This window comes from Caretta caretta, chromosome 13, assembly GCF_965140235.1.
Source record: "Caretta caretta isolate rCarCar2 chromosome 13, rCarCar1.hap1, whole genome shotgun sequence".
In the NCBI taxonomy this organism is placed as follows: domain Eukaryota; kingdom Metazoa; phylum Chordata; order Testudines; family Cheloniidae; genus Caretta; species Caretta caretta.
Window position 1 is genome coordinate 21001459 of NC_134218.1, and position 11882 is coordinate 21013340.

The 11882-nt window shown below is 47.7% G+C and overlaps 1 protein-coding gene across 2 annotated transcripts; it reads right to left on the reverse strand.

The window, feature by feature from the left end:
- Positions 1–328: 328 nt before the first annotated feature.
- MANBAL (mannosidase beta like) lies at positions 329–11781 on the reverse strand. Of its 2 annotated transcripts, none has more exons than XM_048820394.2 (3): positions 11604–11781; positions 5807–6003; positions 329–2735 (listed from the first exon to the last, which is right to left on the reverse strand). In XM_048820394.2, exons 2-3 carry the CDS (start codon positions 5978–5980, stop codon positions 2628–2630), a joined length of 282 nt encoding a protein of 93 aa, XP_048676351.1. In that variant the 5' UTR covers positions 5981–6003; positions 11604–11781; the 3' UTR covers positions 329–2627. The 2 variants fall into 2 exon arrangements, with proteins under 2 accessions (XP_048676351.1, XP_048676352.1); XM_048820395.2 differs by lacking the exon at positions 11604–11781 and adding an exon at positions 11350–11488.
- Between the last annotated feature and the right edge of the window lie 101 nt (positions 11782–11882).

An 11882-nucleotide genomic window follows, 5' to 3' on the forward strand; every position in this document is an offset into this window, starting at 1 on the left:
ACTACACCTTCCCTAGAGCTCTCAGAGCAAAAATATCCCATGAGACAAATTAATTTAGTCATGGTATCGTTTCCTTTCTCGGGGGGAATGTATATTAAAGGACCGTTTGCCATCTTTCAAAAGGAGCTCAACACAAACATCTACAGTACCTTACAGTATCAATTAACGAATTCCTTACAGGTGAGGGGATCTGAGCAGCTTTTTTCTAACAGTCAGACCATTCTTATGACGAACATTATTTATGCCCCTACCCACTCACTCCCAAATCAATGGCTATTTTCACACTGAATGCTCAAGAGGAGGCAGCAAAGTCTAAAAAGTCCGTCACTGCATTTTCCCAGTTATCTTTATTACATACACAGTTCAAGAGAAGTTAAAATACAACACATATTGTATTACTCATCTGTGAGCAGAGACTATATGTTTAGCTAATCAGAGGGCTGAACTACATTACTCTAAGGAATAGACTGGAACCTCATCTATTTTTAAATAACAACCAACTAAATATTCACGATTCCTGTTTACCAAAGAGTGACTAAAATTCGGACTGGCAATAAAATGATGGGTTGACATGGAGGCCTGTCATTTCAGGGCAATGGCCATACAATCCCCATTAACTAGCATGCTATTTAGGATGCAACACAGCCTCTGCCTTTCCAGCTATGTGAATGTTACCACCAAATACTTTGTGCTTCTGTTATAACAAATCAAAAAACCCATCAAATCACAAGAAGCGGGACTGCTTCATTGGGCTAGGACACATGACCAGTGCTGATCTGTCCTCATTTTAAAAAGAATGGCAAACCCTAACTGCACCTACACTGGGACAGCAACAATTATTTTCATTCCCTTGGAGTCTCTGGGCAGGAATATGGAGCAAAACAAGGAACTTGTGGCCTACAAAGATCACTGTTCTCTATCATCTGTTTCATAACATTTCTTTGCTGCATTGAGAGATCATTCTAGCTCTGGAGTTGGGGTAGAGGGTGGGTGGGGTCTTCTTTTGTCTATTAGTGTTTCATTCGGTACTCTGTTGAAAACTGTCTGTAGAACAAATGAAGAGTGAATTCACAGAAGGATTCTCCAAGTCAGGTTTTAACCACCACTAATGTGCTTCCAGCAACCAATGACAGTGACATTCTGTGTAAGCAGGGAGGCAGAGCATCTGGGACAGTACCTACAGCACAACTGAAAAGTGATCAGAAGTTTGAGTCAGACCCCTCTGAGTCCAAAAAAACCCCAGAAACACAAAAAGGAACAGACGGTTCAGTCTCTCTCTTCAGCAGTGGTAATCTGTAGAAGTGCAAACATATTGTTTTGCTTACGTTGTAGACCAAATGCAGTGTAATATCTGATACCCACTCACAGGCATCAGTCCTGCAACTGGATCCATCCTGTGTCCATTAACATCACTAAGATGCAGCATAGTGGCAGGGATCTGCCCACGTGGATCTGACTGCAGGACTGAGGCATTAATCAATAGAACACTTTCCTTCAAAGCAGATCCTAGTGCTGCTCTGAATTCTGAGTGCATTTAAGCAGTGGTTCTCATACTAATGACCCACCAGTGATCAAACAAGCTGGCATGTGAGCTCTCATCAGGGGGTAGTGCTGCCCTATTGAGGCTCTGCTGCTGTATCACCATGTATGTTTCTAATCCTTTCCAGCCACATTTAAATCTAACATTAGGTCTCTGGCCTCAAAGTGAGACCCTGGAGGTGCATGGCTATACAGCAACACACATCATCATCTATGCTGTGTTTCATAGCGAGCTTATTGTCCTGTGGATTTTGCATTGCCTCCTTTCCCCAGGGCAGGATAATAGCTGACTTCAGAAGGAGTTCAGTGAGAGGAGACACAGGATACCATGCTAGGCAAAGCTACATGCACACCCAAAATTTGCCTAAGAGCATTATAGATGGGAGGTCTGATAGAATGATTTCCATGCTTTGCTAGCAGCAGAACGTGGTACATAGAGTTTCTGTTTGTTGTGGGCAGACAGTTTGCAAAACTCCTAACCTCTCTGCTGCTGCTTCCTATAATGGAACATCTCTGTATTTTTAAGAGCCCAGTAATCACCTAGTCCTTGCATTTTTTCAGCCCTTCTGACCACAGAAAGTTGAGGTTTCCATATTTTTTTCTTTCAGGTTGGAAGCAGAGGGGAAAGGTGTTTCCATGACTAGAGTGGCTGAAGAAAGCAGTCCCAGAGTGGTAGCGATAGGGGCAAGTGAAAGCCCTGAGCTGGGCGACTCTGGACTCAGGGGACTTATTACCTAAGGAGAATTTTTTTTTTTAAAAAACGTAACAAAGCCATTACTACTAAGCCATAAAATGCAGTGATGTATTTTAGATGTAACAACAATACAAGTGAATATAAAGCTGGGTGGTGTGATGTCCTTGATCCATCAGTCTTTAAAAGAATGACGTAGAAAAAGGTATCCTCAGTGGCACAACACATGCCCCCCATTCCATGCCCTCACTTGCATCTCCTCCATGCTGGCTGGGATGTGAAGTGTAAGCTTTCCCTCCCCATCGGAGGTGAGATGATCCATGCTGACTAGGACAGTTAAATTAACCATCTGGCTGTGTGCAGTCCACTTGTCTTTAATGCTCCTTTACAAGGCCTTTTATCTCTTTTTCTTGGTTTCCTTCTTGGGTTTCTTGCTCAGCTGCGGAGCAGCCCCCTTTGGCTTCTTCACCACCTCTGAACTTTTAGACTCAAAACTGTCAGAGTCCTACAACAGTCAATTAAGAAAGGAACGGTCAGTAATGTTTTCAGGCATGAGATTTGTATTTCACATCTCATCCCAGTTCAGAATCTGAGTATCTATACCAAAAGGAGCAAGCAACTAATGTAAGGCCTTGTCAACACACACATTGCACCTGTTGGTTTAAACCTAGTCACATCGGTTTAAACATGCAGTCTGTAAATTACTGATGCAAGCTAACCCCTTGTTATCCAGATTTAATTTGATTTAGGAGTATCTATCTTGTTTCTTACACTGGTTTAAAATCATACACTGTTACTGATGCAACTCTGGGTATAGACCAGACCTCAGAAGCCAAGCAGAACCACATTCCATTACCAGTGAATTTGTGACACCCTTTAGGGAAGACTTGGAGGAGGAAGAACAAAAGGACGGAGGGCAGGAAACAGAGAAGTGAAAATAAAAAAAATTCCAAATGGGAAGAACAGAAAAAGAATTCTGAAATCAGCTGAACATGTGCTGAAACATTCAACAGGGATTTTGCAAAAAGAAAAACATCATCATGCATCATACATCATCAGACAACCCCCACTCCTCCAAAAAAACAAAAACAAACCAGCAGCAGGAATTTAAAGCTCAGAGTTTGTAATCAAGCCCCCAGATCTAGGAGAGAAGTTAGAGACAAAGCTCTCTTCACCTGGACTAAGAAGGATAGCTTAGAGACATCCCAATCTCTTCCTTCAAGGGAGATGATAGATAACATTTCTATTATGGGAACCAAACTCTAGTCATCTTGGAAAAATGCAAGGGAGCAGAGCCAGTCTCATCCCAGAAGGCACACACATGCAGATTGCCTCGTTTCATTAGATGAGTTTGGACATAAATATTGCTTATGCTTCTACGTTTCTATCAATCAATATGTGCCAACTGGAAAAGGACACACAAAAATGGCAGAGAAAGATGTGTTAGTTTTAAGCTTCCAAGAGAGAGTTACAGATAATGCAGGGGGAGGGGAGTAGCTGACAGTATCCTTTTAATCAATGAGCTTGGTTCAAATGTTTCTCAAGTTACAATGAGCTTGGTTCAAATGGTTCTTAAGTTGCTGCGCTATTACTATCCATATCTGTGTGGCCTTCCAAGGGAGGAGTCTTGGCTGGCTTGCTGAAAGATGTAATCGGTGCATGGGGAGCTGGGAAACAGTACAGCAATACTGTGGAGAAATAGAGCACTATGCAGCTCCTATTCAGGGACACAGAGTTCACTGCTGCCATACGATGATCACTGCTGCCTTCTAATGTTCAAAGCAAGGTAATCTTCAAAGCCTGAAGCCTCCTCAAGTGCAGGAGGCTGTTCTGAATTCTACACAGACTCAAGCAGTTGGTGTCACTCCCATGACCAGAGACATCTATTCTTGTTTATTAGCTTGTAAATTGATCATATGGGACTTGTCTGCAGCTTCTCTAAGAGGGCAGCATATGTGTGTTGAAAATTTAAATACAGCATGTGCACACCAAGGGATGGTTCCTTAAGCATTACAACTCTCATTCAGTGCCTGGCTTTCAGCTCCTTATGACAAAGTGTGAACTCTCCTTATTGTTCACGTTCAAAGTTCAGGCCATTAAACGTTCCCCCCCAAACATAACAGGATCAAGAAAATGAAAGAAACCACATCTCCCTTCAAGCTGCAGCTCGCTCTCACATACACACAAACACACCTTGAGTAGGTTCGGCATCTTCCATCTTAGAAATATATCTAAAGATACTTTACATTCAATGCATTATTGCGGTGTTCCAGGCTTCAGACACACGAAGTAGAGTTAATATTGTGATAAAGATACCCCTCATCCTTTCACAACAAGAATCAGATTTTCTAAACCAGGGGTTGGCAACCTTTGAGAAGTGGTGTGCCAAGTCTTCATTTATTTACTGTAATTTAAGGTTTTGCATGCCAGGGGTCGGCAGCTGGAACCCCAGACTGGCAGTGGGCTGAGCGGGGCCGGCAGATGGAACCCCAGACTGGCAGTGGGGGCAGCAGACAGAACCCCAGATCAGCAGCAGACTGAGCTGCTCAGCCCGCTGCCAACTCTGGGTTCCGTCCATCCAGGCTGGCAGCGGGCTGAGTGGGGCCAGCGGCCGGGACCCCGGCTGGCAGCAGAGTGCCACTAAAAATCAGCTCGCATGCCACCTTTGGCACACATGCCGCAGGTTGCCGACCCCTGTTCTAAACAAATCTATTACCAGCAGTAAAGAGAACAAAACTTCCCAAGTTAAGTTGTTCCAGTAAATACTGGCCTCCACCCTACACATCAAGACAAATACATATACATAAAATCACTATGTATTGCGGTCTGATTGCCATCAGGAAAAGTTGGTGTAACGACTAAAGACCCTACAAATACATGGGTTACCAAGTGCATTTGAATCTTGTTCTATCAGAACAGCCAGTTGGACTTTGATCACTCCAGTTTAGCCCATATTTTACATTTTAACTCCATCTCACGTTTGCTTTGTGCCCTGTAGTTTACATTATCATCACCCACTTGTGCGGACTACAGCCAGGTGGCCTTCCACATGGCTGCCCAGAGGTGGGAGTCAGTCCTGAGAGCTGTGTTGCTGGTGCCAGCAAACACCGGGAAATTCAGCTGTATCACATGCAGCGCTACCCTTTATCAAGGATTATGAAAAGGCAGACTCTACTGAGGGTACGCCTTGATTGGCTTCTTGACCAACAGGGTAAAGAATGGACAAGACCAATACTAATATGGCAATGTAGATTTGAGACTGAAGTCACCCCTTTGTCTGTGTGCTGGAAGAAACTGGGAGCAATGCAGAGGCAAGGACACTTAGCCCACATGAAAAGTGCTGCTCCCTTGTGCTGATGCTCAGAGAAGCCCTGGCAGGCTCAGCTGTTCCCACCTTCTGTGGCTGGGGAGTGGGTTGCAGTGACGTGGGACTGTTAGGGCGGAAGAGAGGGAAAGGGATCCTCGCAGAAAAGACAAGGAATGCACTGAACTACAGAATTACTGATCAACCATTAGGTTCTGGCTACCACCACTCGATTGTGCCCACTCATGCTGGCACTGCAGAGAGCAACTTACTGTCTTATGGGACTTTGAAATTGGGAGGATTATGGCCAGGACACAGATCAGCTGGAAAATGGCTCCAAAAAAGAGTCCATAGCGCAGCAGGTTCTCCATGAATGTGGGCTCTGGGACTTCAGGGGGAGAGAAATCCAGCTCGGCAGCCATGGCAGAAGCTCCTTCCTCCTTCATGGACACTCTCAAGAAGTCAGTTTCTACAGTGAAATAATGACAGAAGATTGTTTATTTTGAGGCATAGTTTCTAGAATTCAGTCAATTTTATTTTCCATTAAAAAACAACCTCACAGAATAAATGATGCTGGTGCCTCTAAAGGCGTTGTCATGCTTCAGAGTCAATAACAAGGAGGGGACTGAAATTCACACTTCAGACACCTTAATCTTTTGCAAGCTGCTGACCAGAATAGCCTTCCGATGATCAGAATAGCTTGCTTATGGGTGGGAGGAGGCTAAACAAATTGCCACGTATGTGCTGGCCATACAGTGATAGCGGGAAAGCAATGAGCAAGTATATATTTACCCCTGAAACGGAACATGTGATTGGACATTTATTACTACTTACATTTTGCATCACAGGAGAGCGTGCAGGTCTCAACCATGAACACAGCCCCATTGTACTAGACACTGTACATACACATAGCAAAACAGTCCATGCCCTGAAAAGCGTACTAGCTAAATAGACAACACAGAGTATTATTATCCCCATTTGACAGATAGGCCCTGATCCAGCAAAGCACTTAACATGTGAGTTGACCCATAAAGTCAGTGGGACTACTCACATGCTTAAGTGCTTGGCTGAACTGAGACCTCTGTGACTTGTCCAAGGTCACACAGGAAGATTGTGGTGGAGATGGGAATCGATCTCCTGAATCCCAGCTGGGTGCTTAAACCACAAGACCATTCTTCCTCTCCTTAAATTTTATTCCAAATCATTTGTTAATGGAGAAGCCTATTCATTTTGTGAATCAGGGAAACAGCTTTCTATAATAATGATTAAGTCTCTTACCAGAATTGCTTGATAAATTCAGAGGCTGCACCTGCCATGGTAGTCACACGAGTGAAGCTTAAGTGATATGAGATGCTATCAGCACCCTGAGAGGCATGCTCACAGTTTTCCTATTTCTACTCGGCAGAGCTGATTTAACAAGACATCCCGTTATGCTGACATACAACATTAAAGGGGCAAGGTCAACTTAAAAGGTTCCCATGTCCATAGATATGTGCAGGATCAGGGACTAAAACAGTAGGACCGGTGATTTATTGACTTGTGCACACAACATTTTCCTGTCCCCAATGTTAAGGCAATTTGTTTGCGGGATTTTGCTATAGGTGTGTTTTAGTTAGATAGTCATCCCCAAAGCAACCTCTGTGTTTGTCTGACTGGGAGAGATATGACAAAAGAGTAAATGGCTTCTTTAAACTCTGTTTAAAATACAAGAGGCCAGTCCTTCAACTGGATCTGCCCTCAGAGCAGGGCTGATGGGGCTCTACACAGGCACCTATGCAGATCCAAATGCAGGACTAAGTCCAAGGTGGTGTCAAGCAAGCATGCTCAGAAGTAATTTTTTTCAACTTTCTTATTTTAAAATCACCACCCAAACCAAGCAAAGTCAGCAATTCTTAGTGAAGAACTGAGGCAGGGAAAATTTTAAATTTCAGTTATTTTGTTATCTGACTTTGTTTAAAAAAGAAAAAAAAAGTTAGAACTTTTTTTTTTTTAAAGATTGTATTCCCTGCCCTCATCCTTCTCATCAAATTGAAAAACAGCAAAAAGGATTTTTGCTCAAGCTTTCAACAAACAACAATAACTTTTTTTATTTTTAAACACACTTCCACTAACCCCCACTGATACGTCAACCTACCAAAAATATATGTGCAAAAATAAACCAAAAAAGGGAACTGATACATACAGTGTGAAAATAGAGAACTCCTGATCTCATACAGCACAAATCTCCCTTCCATCCCTACTTATCTATTTCATATCTCATTGTGGCTTAGGGAAGTTTTCTAAAAATTTCCCCGGGGTGTTAGCGGCATCAGGAGCCTGAGTGTAGAAAGCATATCAGCTGCCACCACCATTTTAAGCACTGTGCCACTAGATCTGCTCACAGCAGATCTAATTTATACAGTTAAAAAAATAAAAAAATAAAAAAAAATCCCACCACAGAAAAGTTTTCTAGTGTAGATAAGGCTCCTGCATCTAACATAAAGCCCAAACCTGCAAACATTTATGTTTACACATGCACTTAACTTTACACACATTAGTACTCCCAGAGGGTCTAAGTTAAATACACGTATAAGTCTTTGCAGGATCAGGGCCTTACTGCTTGGCAGAACCCTTCCAGCCCTTTGTCTTCACTGCAAAAAAAGTGAGTCTTTACACCAAATGTAAAGCCTTTACTTTACACCAAGTCTTTACCTCAGTGTAAAATCCTAGTGAAGACAAGGCACAGTAGTTTTCATCTCAAAACGCTAGTCAAGCTAAACCCTAGTGAGCCGTGGGGCTGACTTCAACTAGCTACATCAAGTAGCTACATCAAGGTAAAAACTAGCTGTGCCTTGTCTCATAAGAACGGCCATATCGGTCAGACCAAAGGTCCATCTAGCCCAGTATCCTGTCTTCAGACATTGGCCAATGCCAGGTGCCCCACAGGGAACAAACAGAACAGGTCATCATCAAGCAATCCACTCCCTGTTGCCCATTCTCAGCCTCTGGCAAACAGAGGCTAAGGACACCATCCCTGCCCATCCTGGCTAATAGCCATTGATGGACCTATCCTCCATGAACTTGTCTCCACTAGGATTTTACATCAAGCTGGCTATCTCAATGTAAAAACACACTATTTTGGAGAAGCGAAGACATAGGCACAGAGTTGTAACCCTGAAGCTAACAAGGAACTAGTCACAGTAGTGGATACCATGGGCTTAATCTGGCACCCACTGAAGTCAATGGAAGGTGTAACAATTGACTTCACTGAGTGCAGGATCAGGCCCTGTGCCCAGTGGTTAAGAGTTTTCAGGATCAGGGCCACAAGTTATGAGCTCTACAGAGGAGGGAATGAATTTGACTGTCATTTTATGATGTTTGTATAGTGCCTAAAATAAGGGGGAGGAGGACAATCCCTCATTTGGGGCCTACCACAATATAGCTATACAGCACCACGCACACCAAAACCACTAAGAAACAATGCATCATAAATCCATCTATGGGTAAAGACAAAGAATGACAGTGTCAGAGCAAAAGGTGAATGTTTCCAGTGATCTGGCCAGATCTGGGTATCTGAAGCTAGTCAGTAGGCCCCTTAATAGAAACAGCCTGAATTTCAAGGGTGTTGGGAGCCAGCAGCTTCCATTGTCTTCCATGGGATTTCAAGGTGCTCCGCTCTTCTGAAAATGAGACCACTTCTATTTACAGCTATGGGTTTAGGGGCCTAACTTTAGGTACCCATGTTTGACAGTTTTGGCCTGGGACTTTAATGGAAACAGCTAAGCAGCCTCATAGCTGAGTGACATCCTTCACGTTCAGGGTGTCTATTCAGTCTTTGATAAAGTCTGTTAAGAGGACACCTGGTCCCAGGCAGATTATAAAGAAGAAACGAAATAAGGGGATTCATTTGGTGCATGTTTTCAACTGTGAGCCATGCACGGGGTGGGCGGGAGGATTCCCATTAACCTGATGAGACTTCTCCTGTCTATAATAAACAAAGGGGAGACATTTTCCAGTCCCCCAATCCCTACTTTAAAAACAAAAATCACTTCCTGATTTAGCTGTGGTGACTCAGACCCCTTCCTTATTCCGTTCTCCTACCAGGCACAGCACTCTCCTCTGCACCCCCAGCTGCACAAAAACCTTTCTGAGCATCCTGAGTTTGTATCTCACCCTCCCAACCTGTCCTGAGCACCCCCACCATCCCTACACTGATCCTCTGACCCCCGTCCCACCCTCTGAGCCCCCCATTCCTACCCTGATCCTCTACCCCCCATCCCATCCTCTGAGCCCCCCTCATCCCTACCCTGATCCTCTGATCCCCGTCCCATCCTGAGCCCCTCATCCCTACCCTGATCCTCTGACCCCCGTCCCATCCTCTGAGCCCCCCCTCATCCCTACCCTGATCCTCTAAGCCCCCCATCCCTATCCCGATCCTCTGACCCCCGCCCCATCCTGAGCCCCCCCTCATCCCCACCCCGATTCTCTGACCCCCATCCCATCGTCTGAGCCCCCCTCATCCCTACCCTGATCCTCTGACCCCCATCCCATCGTCTGAGCCCCCCTCATCCCTACTCTGATCCTCTGACCCCCATCCCATCCTCTGAGCCCCCCCATCCCCACCCCGATCCTCTGAGCGGATCCCATCCTCTGAGCCCCCCTTCATCCCCACCCCGATCCTCTGACCCCCTCCCATCCTCAGAGCCCCCCTCATCCCCACCCCGATCCTCTGACCCCCGTTCCATCCTCTGAGCCCCCCTCATCCCCACCCCGATCCTCTGAGCCCATCCCATCCTCTGAGCCCCCCTCATCCCCACCCTGATCCTCTGAGCCCCCCTCATCCCTACCACGATCCTCTGAGCCCCATCCCATCCTCTGAGCCCCCCTCATCCCTACCCTGATCCTCTGACCCCCGTCCCATCCTCTGAGCCCCCCTCATCCCTACCACGATCCTCTGAGCCCCGTCCCATCCTCTGAGCCCCCCTCATCCCTACCCTGATCCTCTGACCCCCATCCCATCCTCTGAGCCCCCCTCATCCCTACCACGATCCTCTGAGCCCCATCCCATCCTCTGAGCCCCCCTCATCCCTACCCTGATCCTCTGACCCCCGTCCCATCCTTTGAGCCCCCCTCATCCCTACCACGATCCTCTGAGCCCCCCATCCCTACCCCGATCCTCTGAGCCCCCCTCATCCCTACCCTGATCCTTTGACCCCCGTCCCCTCCTCTGAGCCCCCCTCATCCCCACCCCGATCCTCTGAGCCCCCCCTCATCCCCACCCCGATTCTCTGACCCCAGCCCCATCGTCTGAGCCCCCCTCATCCCTACCCTGATCCTCTGACCCCCATCCCATCGTCTGAGCCCCCCTCATCCCTACCCTGATCCTGACCTCCATCCCATCCTCTGAGCCCCCCTCATCCCTACCACGATCCTCTGAGCCCCTCCCATCCTCTGAGCCCCCCCTCATCCCCACCCCGATCCTCTGACCCCCGCCCCATCCTCTGAGCCCCCCCTCATCCCCACCCCGATTCTCTGACCCCAGCCCCATCGTCTGAGCCCCCCTCATCCCTACCCTGATCCTCTGACCCCCATCCCATCGTCTGAGCCCCCCTCATCCCTACCCTGATCCTGACCTCCATCCCATCCTCTGAGCCCCCCTCATCCCTACCACGATCCTCTGAGCCCCTCCCATCCTCTGAGCCCCCCCTCATCCCCACCCCGATCCTCTGACCCCCGCCCCATCCTGACCCCCGCCCCATCCTCTGAGCCCCGTCCCATCCTCTGAGCCACTTCACACTCCCCCTCCCTCCCGATCTTCCACCCCCCCGCCTCTCACCTCCCGCGCCAGCGGCCAGGCCTCGCCGCCCGGGAAGTGATTCCTCCCAGCGCCGCAGGAAGCGCTTCCTCCCTTCCCTCCCGTAGCAACCAGCTCCGGGCCGGCGTTGCTAGGGACCTCCCACACCCCGCCGCGCCGCATGTGACCCGCCCCCCGCCGCGAGCCTTGTTGGCGTTTAACTGCTTTGTGACCCCGCAGCCACCAGCGGGGAGCGGGGCCGCGCGCTCAGCGCACAGACCCCGGCCGGTCCTTACCCCGGGCCCGGCGCTGCTGTGCCCGGACCGAGTCTGCAGGGTGGAGCTGGGCCCGTGCTGCCGCGCTCAGAGCCCGAGCCCCGGGTGTCACGTACAGGGGTCGGACTCAACTGGGGCCCCCGATCCTGCAGCCGGCCCCCCAGGGGGCAAGGGCGGGGTTGTGTGCGCCAATGCTATTCCAAGAGTGGGGTGTTTTAAAATGAGATATTTGAGCCTGCTCTCTCCTCCGCCCTTGTCCTGGCCCTCGACGTCCCGCAGACTCAGGCACTGTTGCAGGGG